Source organism: Panthera uncia, chromosome A2 (assembly GCF_023721935.1).
Source record: "Panthera uncia isolate 11264 chromosome A2, Puncia_PCG_1.0, whole genome shotgun sequence".
Lineage (NCBI taxonomy): Eukaryota > Metazoa > Chordata > Mammalia > Carnivora > Felidae > Panthera > Panthera uncia.
The window spans coordinates 52,871,660-52,885,014 of NC_064816.1; the positions used below are offsets into that span (position 1 = coordinate 52,871,660).

General features: G+C 48.2%; 1 protein-coding gene across 1 annotated transcript in view; it reads right to left on the minus strand.

Moving 5' to 3' along the window:
* Positions 1–13,355, minus strand: part of FGD5 (FYVE, RhoGEF and PH domain containing 5) — a 121,813-nt gene that overhangs the window by 47,702 nt on the left and 60,756 nt on the right. The window contains exons 4-5 of the mRNA XM_049641042.1: positions 4,187–4,245; positions 4,044–4,074 (exon numbers count right to left, since the gene is read on the minus strand). Coding sequence (XP_049496999.1) covers positions 4,044–4,074; positions 4,187–4,245 — 90 coding nt within the window. The remainder of the gene's footprint in view (positions 1–4,043; positions 4,075–4,186; positions 4,246–13,355) is intronic.

Here is a 13,355-nt window from a genome sequence, read left to right on the forward strand (position 1 = left end):
ATACTTGAGCAGACACCAGAATGAGAAGGAGAAACTGACTATGAGAAGATCGGGGGTAGGACGTTGTGGTGGTAGGAAAAGCAAGAGGAAAAGTCATGCAAAGGAAATGTATCTGTAGTATCTGAAGAGCAGCAAGAAGGCCACAGCATCTGGAGTGAACAACGTAAGTGGTAGGAGGCAGTGCCACAGAGGTGGGTGGGGATCAGAGACCCTTAAGGGTCTCTTAGGGGATGGAGCTTCTCCAAGGGAATCAGTCATAGGGAGCGTCTCCTAGGCATGGTGATAACTTCCAGGGTTACCTCTCCCAGTAGGAAGAATGGCTTCTGAAAAGGCCTTCAATGCCTTAACCCAAAGGAAGAACCCATGGTAGGAATCTTCAGCTTTTGGTGGGGAGGGATTTTTTTTTTAGAAGAGGAAATAGAGGATTGAAGGTGTCAGGGGATATAACTGTTCAACGTCTAAAACAAATCACTATGTATAAGAAAAAGCATAAACCCCACAGCCTGGCATTTTAGGTACCTGGTTTCCGGACCAATCACTTGACCCCCAATCCCACCTCCAACCTGCCTTTTCAAATTTATCCACGTTCTAACCATGTGTGATGATGCACCATTCTCCAGATATATCATGCACCTAGGCCCAGGAGCATTTCCGTGCTGACCACTTGCCTTATGTACTGTCCTCCATCAACATCCTGGCCTGGTGGGCTCCTTCAAATTCCATCTTAGGGGCACCTCTTCTGACAATCTTCTTAGATACCCCAAGGGGGAATAAGTCTCTCTCTCCCCCATCCCCCTGCAGATTTTGCACAAAACTGTAATTGTGCAAATTATACTTAGCAGAGTAGCATAACTGACTGTTTACCTGTTACTCTTCCCCATTCCACCCTTCCCCCCCAACACACAAAAAAGGGATACCTATTCAAGGGCAGGTTCTGAGCCTTATTTATCTTTGGGGCTCCAAGGCCCATCCTAGTGCCTATAGCACTGTAAAAATCCTGTGATGTCCCATCCAAAAGGAATAAGCTGGATGGATGGATGGTTAGATGGTTGGATGGAAGGGTGGATGGAAGGATAGGTGGGTGGGTGGATGGATGGATGGTTAGATGAATGGGTTAATGGGTTGATGGGTGGATGGATGGATGAGGAGTTTGACAAGTGATTGGATGGGAGGATGGGTGGATGGTTGGAAGGATAGGTGGACCTCTGAACAGTGGATAAACTGAGGGGGGATATGAATGAGTGCATAAATGTGCCATAAGGGGCATACATAGATTAAAGGACAGATGAGTGGGTGAAAAGCTGGCTACATGAGTGGGTGAGAGTTTGATTATACAGATAGATGGGCAGGGGGATGAATGTATTTATGACTGGGTTCCTGGAGGGATGGAAGGGAGTATTTAAACCAGAAGTCAGCAAGCCTTTTCTGTAAAGGGCCAAATAATAAATATTTTAGGCTTTGTGGGGCACATACAGTCCTGGCCATGTATTTTTCTTTACCTTTTTTGCCCCCAAATTGTATATTTGACAAGAGTCTAGTATCAAGAATATATGGAAAACTCTTACATCTTTTTTTTGAAGTACAGTTGATGCATCTTCATTGCCTTTTTTCACAAACATTTATTTTTTTAAGTTTATTTATTTATTTTGAGAGAGAGAGGGAGGGGGAGAGAGAGAGAGAGAGAGAGAAAGAGGGAGAGAGAGAATCTTAAGCAGGCTCCTGACATAGGGCTCGAACTCACAAATTGGGAGATTGTGACCTGAACTGAAACCAAGAGTCAGACACTTAACCAACTGAGTCACCCAGGCACCCCTTTTGCAAACATTTAAAACCTATAAAATCCATTCTTAGTTAATAGGCTACAAAAAAACAGGATCTTGGTCATTACGACTCAGGTTTGGGTGACGAGAATTTTTAGTTAGCTCTATCTACCATTTGACAAGCTCAGGGTTGAATCCCAAACACAGAAGGCCAGAGGACACCCCCTCCACCCCCCACTGCCCAAAAAGAGCATAATGGAGCCAGAGACTTCTAGCTGGGGAGGTTCAGAATGCACGCTCAGCCCTTCCCCTCACCGCACAGCCTTGGGATTTCAATAGCATCGAATCTGTAAGGAGGAATTCTGAGAGAGAACCTGCCAATCTTAGCAATTAGAGATGGATCCAGAGTGGGGAGTGGTGGACAATGTCTCACAGTTTACGGGCCTCCCTGAGGCTCATGTACCCGGCTAGTACTTGTAGTCACATTGGGGCTTTTCTGCCACTGCCATCCCCACAAGCACTTACATCATCAGTACAGCTCCGGATCACAATTTCCCGCAACTAGCTTTTGAGTTGTGACTTTTATGGGCTCGATTTTTTTTTTCTTTCTCTCTCCTCAGGATATTATTATGGATTACCAGAGGTTTCAGCATCTTTCCAACTGGCAGGAAGCAGTGCAAACACAGATGGAAGTTTCCCAGTTAAAACCCTCTTAACAAAGTCATAAAACAAAAAGCCCAGCCTTTCTGTCATGCTGCCAGCTCAGAAGCAAGTGAGAGAAGAAAACAGGAGAGTGAGTCTTCCTGCCCTTCCTAAGGAGATCTTTTAGGTATAAGAGGGTGGTACATTATGTACCTGAGGACTTTTGGGTTTTATAATGCATACAAAGCTCTCATCCTGAAGGGCAAAAATGAGGGGCTGGGCGCACAGACCAGAGTAGTGCTCTGTCCTGCTTCCAGGAACCTGGGTGCCCTGCTCACATGGCAACAGGACACTAGGGTGATGCCACTGACAGGGGCCTCAGCTGGCTTCAGCAGGAGGCCTGGCTTGGTGCTGGGTGCTCTGCTACAACCAGAGTGGTCTTTGCCACAAAGAACTCCAAAGGCAGTCAGAAACGCGGGATTAACACACAATAGTGCACTAGAAATACAGGGACCTGGGTGTTTATCCTGGCTCAGTCACTCTCTCTGGGCTTCCATATCACCAGGAACAAAATATCAAGTGGACATTCCAGTTCTGATGTTCTTGGATAGACATTGTGAACAATACAAAACAGCCTGGAATCAGATGCTGAACTACTAGGGGACTGGATATGGCTTAGAGACCTCAGGGAGCAGGTGCCCCGATGTTCACTCACTTCTCATGTCTCTGCTGTACCTTCTTCCCTCAACCCTCCTTATGACTCAGCCCAAAAGTCACATCCTCAGGGAAGCCTGCCTAGATTCCCCCAGGTTGTCAGTTCTTCCCCCATGCTCCAGATGATTACTCATTTACTAATCTGTCTCCTTCACTGGCCAGAGAGCTCCTGGGGAAAGGCCTCAAGGATCTTTCTATTCACCAGCTCTTGTCACACAGCAAGTGTTCAAAAAATATCTGTTGAACTGAAATGAACTGACTGCACAGGGAGACCTTCCAGGCAGTCTTGTGGGTTGTAAAGGGTGGCAGTGCCTGATACCCAGGCAGTCCCCAAGTCTGGGCTCCTTTCTTCTGAAAGTCCAGATGATTTCCTCACCACTGGCTCAAGTGTTATTGCCCCAGGGCTGGGATGACTGAGAAAGCCTCTCTACACCCCAGCTGCCCTGTCATTGCACAAGCAATCACCTTCTCCATATGGACCTAAACATATGCATGCACCCACACACGCACACATAGGCACACACATGCATACATGCACACACATACATGCACACGTGTACACACGCACCCACACATGCATACTCACATGCACACACGGCAATGATCCAGAACTACGTCTGTCCTCCTTCTGCCGTCCTCAATAAGAGGGCTGAGGAAACTGCAAACACCCTTCCAGAACCCTCAGCACATCCCCCATACACCCCCTTCTGGGCAGAGAGGCATACTCATGGAAAGCATGCTGCTATTCACCCCCCGAAGCACATGAATTAGGGGACAGACGTCCACAAAAAGCCTTGGCGAACATTTGTCTGCTGCCAAGCCTCTGTTCATCGAAATCACCTCTGTCTCCTCACTGCTTTTCTGCCTCTTATATCATAGCCTTGTAAAAGGGCAATTAGTTTTGGATAATTAAAATGATTAACTCACCAGATGTAAGTGCTGAAGCATCTCCACGTATCTGCAGAGGGAAAGAGGGTTGAGTCTGCATTAATTCCCATCCTGTTTAAGCCAGGGAGGGGTGATGTTCTGTTAACAAGCTCAAGGCCACAGGCAGCTGCTTGGGGACTCACGCTTTCTCTGAAGACAGCAGTTCCTGTGCGATGACATGGGCTCTGGACTGTCCTTCTACCTGCAAGAGAGAACAGACTGATCAGGAGGGACAGCACCAATTCAGATGGGGGAAGGGAGACCCCAAGCACTGGGTTTACAGAAGGACCTCCAAGCTGCCAGAGACAAATTCCACATACTTCTCAGCCCATTCCTGCCACTTACTCCCTGTGAGATCTTACTGTACCTCAGTTTCCTCATCTGTAAATGTGGATATTGGCAGCATCTAACTCAGGAGGCTGTTGAGCTAATGCCCAGCACACTGTCCAACACACAGAAAGTGCTCAGCAAGTGGCCACTATCAGGACTGCATGACCTTGGCCTCCACCCATAGGCCCAGTAACCTTGAACAACCTGTGGTTCTCTGTGCATAGGGAGCTCTCTTACTTCTTGCTTTTGCACATGCTGTCCCCTTCCCCTTCTCTGCCTGGCTAATTCCCAGTTATACTTTAAGACTCAGCCATGGTATCTATCACCTCCTCCAAGGAGTCTTTTTTGAACCCCTTCGTGAACCAGCTGGGTTTGGTATCCTTTCTGAACATCCTCCTCTCAGGACACCAATTATGTCTCTCCTAGAGGGAAGGAACCATAATGGTTCACTATCACCCCTGCATGACCGGTACCTCACATACAGCAGGCTAGCTTTTGTTGACTGAAAGACAAATGAGTAAATGAATGGATGAATGAATGTCCATTCCGCTTTGGAAGCACCAACTCTCCCAGCTGACCTCAGGAGATGAGCCATTTAAACCATCTGAGGCCCAACTTCCACACCTATAAGATTTGGGAATAAGTGAGATTATGTCTATGAACAGGAAGGATGGGCGGGGACTGAGGCAGATGCCTGGGCCTTCTGCCACAAGCAGGCCCCTCCTCTGTGGCCCCAAACCTGCCAGATATCAGACACAGCTGCTGGCTGGGATCCAGAAGAGCAAAGACTCTGTGGCTCAGCCTGACAGAACAGATGGCAGACGCCAGGAATGTGCAGGCAAGGCTGAGGTCAGAGTGGCCCACAGTGGAGCAGAGGGCACTTGGATGGGACACCTGGCTTTTGGTTCCAGGTCTATCACTGCCTCCTGGCGCCTCTAAGTGTGTGAATGTGTGATAAAGTGACCTCTAAGTTCCCTTTTGTGCTGAACCTGTGTGTTACTAAACTCAAGGAGCCACTGGTCAAGCCAGTGGTCTACTCTAATGACTAGAAACTCACTACCTATTAAGAGAGCAACTACAGTGTTATGGTTAAGAACACAGACTCTGGAACTAGGCAATCTGAGCTCAAATCTTTCTGCCTTTTGCTAGTCATGTAGCCTCTCTATACCTCAATTTTCCTATCTGCAAAATGGGCACAACAGGATAAGGATGCCTAACACCTGCATACTGTGAAGATTAAATGAGTGAGTGTATATACAGAAAGATATCTGTCTATCTCTATCTATGTATCTATACACACATCTCTCATTTGGAACAGTGACTGGTGTACAGTAAAAACCACAGAAATAATGGCTATCGTCATCTTTGTGGTTTTTGTTGTTGAGGCAGAAACCAGGGACAGAACCAAGTGCTCAGGGATGGAATAAGAAAAAACAATTTACAGGGTCATGTAGGGGAGAGGTCTCAACTGCAGAATGAATGCTGAACCACTCCTCTGAGAGCGACAGTTGAAACACTAAAAGCAAAGGGACACTGGGATGAACAAGCATCAAGTTCAAATCCTGGTTCCAGCATATTGTGTAATCGTATGACGGCTGGCAAACCATTTCCTCTGAGCCTCAGTTTCTTCATCTGAAATATGGTGGAGAATAATCAACCCGATCTCGTGCACTGGCCTTTTTGATGAGGCATTCCTGACTCAAGGCCGCTGTACTTGCTGCTCCTTCTGCATGCGATGCTCTTCTCCAGATCTTTTCATTCTTACTTTCTGACTTTTTCAGGTCAAAAATCACATCCTCACTGTGGCCAACCATGACCACCTGACCTAAAGATCACCCAAAGTCATTCTCTACCCCAGGGTTCCTCAGCCTTGGCACTACTGACATTTTAGGCCAGGAAGCTTTGGTTGCAAAGGCTGTCCTATGTAGTGTAGGCTCATTAACAGCATCCATGGCTTCTACCCACTGGCCGACAGTAGCAGCTCCCACCCCAAGTTGTGACAACCAAAAATGTCTCTAGACATTGTCAAATGTCCTCTGGGGGGAAAATCTCACCCCTGGGTAAGAGCCACTTGTTATAACTTTTTATCTGGGTGTGTTCTTCTTTACAGCAGCCACATTACCTGATGTTACCCTTGCACACAGGATACGTTCAATCAATATCTGAATAAATACATGAAATGAGATACAGTGCTTAGCACACAGTAGGCATTCGATAAATGAGTTCCGTTCTCCAGCTACTCCATCCCTGACAGTTTCTTGGCTAAGAAGCATAGTGTTTTTAGAGATTTCATTCTCTCCAAGGCCACCTAAACAGGGCAGAACTTGGGCCCACGGTCAGTCTCCCTCCTGCATCTCACTGCTGTCTCTTGGCGGGCTGTCACAGCATCCATGGAGCAGGAGGGGAAACAGCGAGGCCTCCAGAGGCCTCCAGCCTCACCTGGCCTCCCGCCCTTCCCACAGGCGCCGAATTGTGACTCACTGTCTGCCTTTTGCATCTGCAGGGCTAGTGTGGGGTTCTGTGGACAAAAGCAGCTCACCCCTCCCAAGCAGGGGCTCCTGCAGAGTCCCACATGTGAAAAGTCTTTGCAAACAAAACCCTCGTAATGGAAAATATACCCTGCCAGGACAAGCCTTAATAGCTAAGAAACCCTGTGGTCAAGCTTCCATCAAGAGAATTACTTTATAGACAAAGGACAGGGGTCAGAAGTCAAGCTCAGGTTCTTCCCCTATAAAATGAAGACAAGATGACCTCTAATCTTCTAGGGGCCTGTGATTCAATTTTCACTTGTTATCCAGCATGACGCTGAGAGCCCATGGTGCTGTGTCAGAAGGCCTTGGTTCAAATCCCGGGCTCCATCCCTTCCTATGCATATATCCCTGGACAACTGATTCCTCTTCTATGAGCCCCAACTGTAAAACAGTGATGATAATAATACACACTTAATAATAGAACTGCTAGCATTTTTTGAACACTTAGCATGTGCTAAGTATGGCTCTAAGCTTTTTACATGTATTCTCACTGCATCCTCTCAACAACCTAGGGGGCAAGGTACAATTATTAGCACCTCCATTTTACAGATGAGGAAACTGAGGGACAAGTAAGTTCTAAGATTTGCCCTAAGTCACTGCTAGTAAGTGGCAGAGCCAAGATTCAAGATCAGGTAGTCTGGCTTCAACAACCAAGCACTTAGCAGTGTGTCTGGCACATAGTAAGCACTCTGTAAATGGCACCTCTGCTCATTATAGATGGCAGGTTTTCCAAACTGGGAAACACCTATCCTTTACCTGTCCTCTAAAGGTAGTAGCAGGAGTCTAGCACTCCTGGGGGAGCCCAGGCTAGTCCTCTGAACTCAGTTCTCTCTGATTTCCAACCCTAGGAGCAGTGCCTGCCATGGTACATAGGAAAGAGAACTATGCTGGAAGTCAGGATGCCAGGACCCACATCCCAGGCAGGCTGTGTGACTCAGGACAAGACCCTCTCGGATGCCTCAGTGTCCTCATCTGCAAGATTGGGTCAGCATTCTCACCTGCAAGGATGAGATGATGAGATGATGGATAGGAGTCATCAGGCCCACCCCAACTTTTGGAGTTGTTGTCATTACCATTGTTACATTCTCGAAGCTGTCATTCCCCCAGACTTCTGGTAGGGCTGGGGCATGGGCCATTCTGCACGTCCTTCCCAACCCCTCCTGCCAGACGGGCAGACTCTGGGTGGGACGTACGGGGCCGTCCAGCTTTAGTGCCTCTGCTGATGATGGATGTGTCTTCACCAGCCCGACAAGAAGGGGGCCTGGCAGGCCATGTGCCCGAAGCTCTCCTCAGAATCTGCTACTGGGCGTTGCCCAACCGGGCCATTTAATATAGATGTTTGTTTAACCAGGAAATGAACTCTGAGGTTGACGGCAGTGTCCAGGGACAGACTTCTGGGAACAGGGTTCCTCCCAGGAACGTGGGGGCTGGGGGCGCCAGGGCCCGCGCTATCGCGTTTCTCAGGCTGTGGGTGTTAATATCAGGCGGCCACTGGCCCCTCTGCCCAAGGCCGAAGCAGCTTATCTTCCCCGTTCCCCAGGGCCGCCCAGTCCTGCACTTCCTCCCCAGGCCCTAGGCGAACCAGCCGGTCAGTGTTGGCTATTCTGAGACCAGGTTGGGAGGGCTAGTCCTCCGTTAGGGACCCTCCTGTTTGCAGTCCCAGAAAGAGCTGGGAGTCCTAGTCCTCTGTCTCCATGCCTCAGTTTCTCCAGCTATGAAATGGTGGGGCGGGGGGGAGGGCTTAGCCTCCTTCTAGAAGAGCAGTTCCCCAAGTGTGGCCTGAGAACCTCTGGGGTTCTGTCTCCCTTTTCCAACTAGTTATCTGTGAAGCTGGCCCAAACAACAGTTCTGACAGACTGAGCACACAGGCAGCAGGGCCCAACTGTCTTCTAGGAAGCCAGACATTATGAGTATTTGCAAAAATGGAAAACTCATGTCACACTCCTCATTAAGTCTTTCTGAAAAGTTACTCTTCATAAAAAAAGCCATTTATGTTAACATGCAGTGGACTTATTATTGTCATCTAAAACAATTTTTTTTAATGTTTATTTTTGAGAGAGAGAGAGAGAGAGCAAGAGAGAGCAGGGGAGGGGCAGAGAGAGAAGGAGACACAGAATCCGAAGCAGGGTCCAGGCTCTGAGCTGTCAGCACAGAGCCTGATGTGGGGCTCAGGGCTTGGACTCACAAACTGTGAGATCATGACCTGAGCCAAAGTCAGACACTTAACCGACTGAGCCACCCAGGCGCCACTTATTACTGTCATTTTTTAAGTGAATTAAAAGATGTTTAAAAATTTTTCTCAGTGTTATCTTTTCATGTGGTAAATACTGACTGATAAAACCCATAGAAACAAAAACTCTTTGGGGTCCTCAATCATTTTTAAGAGGAAAGAGAGGTGGGAGACCAAAAGGTTTTGAGAACTACTGTCCTAGAGGTTGTTACAAAGCTCATATAGGATTGTAGATGGAAAAGCTTCTCATTCTCAGTGAAAAATTACAGAGGAGGGAGGCATCGTTATCACTGTGTAATAGTGATAGTAACAATTATTATTATTGTGAGAAGCAGGCCAGTGAACCTCCAGCTTTATGGCCTGGCCCTCAGGATGGCCCCAAGTAGGCCCAGAGGCCACATAGTCCTTCTCCACAATGTTCTACTTTGCAGAAGAGGAAGAAACCACCCCCAAAACTCCTGGTTTCTAACTGCCTTCCCTGCTTGCAGGCCTCCTGGGCTCATACATGCTCTGCCTTTTAAAAAAATTATTTATTTATTTAAAAAAATTTAAAATGTTTATTAATTTTTGAGAGAGTGTGAGCAGGGGAGGGGCAAAAAGTGAGGGGGACAGAAGATCCAAAGCAGGCTCTGCACAGACAATAACGAGCTTGATATGGGGCTCGAACTCACAAACTGTGAGATCATGACCTGAGCTGGAGCTGGAGGCTCAACCGACTGAGCCACCCAGGTGCCCCCATACCTGCTCCGCCTTTAAACAGCTGCCTCCTTCTTTCCAAGTTTGTCTTTGCCAGTCCCTGGCCAAGCCCCATGTCCTGGGTCTTAACACCTGGCTAAGTCCTCCCCATCTGTGGGACGGCATTCCATTCTCTCTGCACCACAGCCTTCGGCCTCTCAGCTCCTTGACTTTCTTCTCAGATAACTTTTGCCCATATTTACATCCGCTTCACCTAGCCTGGGCCTTCTACACACTCAAAACTGCCCCACCTCTGAAGTGAACTTTCTGGTCCCCATCTTAGACCGGAGTTTCTAGCGTCCCTCCACCCTCAACTGAAATTGTCTCTTAGCTGATTGGGATCTCTAGCCTTTCACCTACTCCCATCCATTCCAGGTCACGGTGGCCACCTTCTGCTGTCACGTGAAGCCTCGAGTGGTTCTCGTGGTTCCCTAGCACTTGCAGGAAAACATGTCATCCAGAATGATGCTGAAAGCACGGGCTCTGGGGTCACAAGACCTGGGTTCACATGCCAGGCTCCGTCCCTTCATACACCTATGCCCTTGGACAAGTGATTTCTCTTCATTGTGTGAAACAGCAATGATAATAATACCTACTTATTAACAGACAGCTACCACTACTGAACACTTAGTATGTGCTAAGTATGGCTGTAAACTTTTTATGTGTATTCTCACTGAATCCTCCCAACAACCTATGAGCAAGGTACTATTATTATCACCTCCATTGTACAGAGAAGGAAACTGAGGCACAAATAAATCCTACCCTTTGCCTGTGACTCAGCCTAGAGACCCTTTTCAGAAACCTCTCCTCTGTTCCTCCATGCCCCCAGGGAACTCAGTTTCACACCTTGTTTTTCCCTACCTCTGGGCCTTTTGGGCTCATGCAGGTCCCTGTGCCAGAACTTCCCTATAACCTCAGCAAATATCTCTAAGTCACACACTAAACCTGAGGTGGGGCCGGGCACCACAGCAGGCATCCCGCTGCTCCATATTTGCCAGCCTCCTTGGCCACACAGCCCGCTGAAAGAAAAACCCATGCAGAAGGGAGCAGAGGCTGCCTTCTATGGCTGTTTCAAGCCCTGGGGAAATACTGTTGAGGGTCCCAGTGAAAGGGCTTGCTGGCATGTTCTGAGGCCACATCTGGAGAAAGGAGAGTGCTCAGAACTCACAGGTGGCACCAGATTCCTGGAGAGTGCTGTCTCCGGAAGTTCCTCCAGGCACTACTATCTCAGACATTGTCCTTCTCCTTGGAATTCAGGTCAGAGTTTCCAGCACAGCCTTCGACGGCCCCTGGGAAATTCAGACAGGAGCTTGGGGAGACATGGCTCATTTTTATCCCAGCTGTCACCTGTGCTCTCACAGGAGGCAGAGGAGGGATAAAGGTGGTGAAAGAGAGGCAATACCTGCCAGGAGGAGGGCGGGGAAAAGGTGGGACCAGAGGTCTTCTGGCTCCCCCAGCACTGAGTGGCTGCCTCCAGTTCATGATGACACCTGCCTTATTCTAGTTCTTGAAGTCAGGCTGGTGTGAGTCTGGGTCTGGCCTACATGCTTTAAAAAACTTTTAATTTTGGAAGGACTCTGGTTCTGGATGCAGTCTGTAATACATTCATACAAGCAGCATGTTATCTTGGAAGGTGTCGAATCAGAGATCAGGAAACCTGATTTTTACTCCTAACTTTGCCTCTAATCTGTGGAATAACCTCCAGCAAGTGAGGGCCTCTCTAGGAGCTTTAGTTTTCCCTCCTGTAAGACAAAGCAATCTCTTGCATAACTGAGCTGCTATACCCACTGAGTAAGAACTCTCGATTCCCTCTCCCCCAGCCTCTGGCAAGCATCATTCTACTCTCTCCTTTGACTGTATCAGATTCCTCACGTAAATGGAACCACACAGCATTTGTCCTTCTGTGACTGGCTCACTTCACTTGGCACGATGTCCTCCAGGGTCATCTGTGCTGTATCATGTGACGGGATTTCCTTCCTTTTTAAGGCCAAATAATATTCCATTGTATGAACAGGCCTCACTTTGTTTATCCATTCATTCATCAATGGACATTAAGAGGGTTGATTTCATGTTGAGTGTTCTTACCACAATAAAAAACAAAACAAAACAAAACAAAACAAAGTGGTATCTAAATGTCCCTGTCAGCTCTCTTACCTTCTAGACTCTAAAGAGAGTGGCCGTAACTATGATTGGCAAGTTCTCATTGTCTGAAGAGGCCAGTACATGGCTCATATGAGATTTGGTCCTGTCCTAACCACCTCACTTCAGTTCATGAAAGGACCTGCCATGACCTCAAGAAGCCAGTCAATGGCTGGATTCCATACTGTTTGTGCCTCCTATGCACCCTCCTTCTCCTTTCTACTTAATTATGTCCTACTCTCCTTTGTGAAGCACTAAGGCCTCACCTCTTCTTGGAAACCTCCTTGATTGCCCTGACTCTTAAGACCTGGGACACTTATGCTGTTTAGAGTTTAGTGCACACAGCTGAGAACACTGGGGCTGCCCCACAACTGTGCTATCTCACAGCCAGCCATTGTTTTTATATCACGAGATATAACATTCACAAAAGAGCATAAAACATAAATGTAAGGTTTTTTATGTCAATAGCTTTCTCATTCCCCAACTTGGCTGTGTGTGCCCCATGGTCAGACACCCCGCTGTCTTCTTTCCTGGCACCTCGAGGGCTGAGGGCCCTGTGGGGGCTCCATACAGAATGGGTGGCTGATGCACACAGGCCAGAGCTCAAACTTCAGTGAGGAGACATACTGCTGGGGATCTGGTAAACATGCAGATTCAGATGCGTGAGTCCGGCGGGTGTGGGGGGTGGTGCCTGGGTGCTGCAGGTCTGTATGTCCACCTCTGGGCAGCAGGGCTGCAGACTAGGTATATGGAGTAGCTGCCATGAAGCCAGGAAGGAGAAAGTGAGGGTGAGTGTGATGGTGGCCCCAATCCCACGCTGGGGTCAGGGGTGTATCTAGGACATGGCAGAGAGGAAAATCAGCCACAGAACAAGCTCTCTTAGGGCCGGGGCACCCTAATGCCTCATACCCAGCCTGCTGGCTCCTCACAGCCCTCAAGGCCTCCAGGACTCTGTGAACAAGGGGTGTGGGACACAGGGCTGCCCTGGCCACCTCCAGACCTCTGAGTCCCTATTCTGAGAGTCTGTCCTTCATCCTCCTTTGCTCACACTGCCTCCAGATGTCTCTTGTGTTACTCTGCTAAACAGCTGCACCCTCTGCATGGTTACCAGGGAGCTGGTGAGAAGCCGGGTTGGCTCCCAGCTTTGCCCCTCACTGTGAGAAGTAAATTATACAGGACCAAACAAGTGTTTTCATTTTTTTAAAGTTCTTAAAAGCTTATTTATTTTGAGACAGAGAGTGAGAGCGCACATTTTGAGAGTGACAGTGATAAGCGGGAGGAAGGGCAGAGGAGGAGAGAGAATTCTAAGCACGCTCCACACTCTCAGAGCCCAGTGAGGGGCTCGAA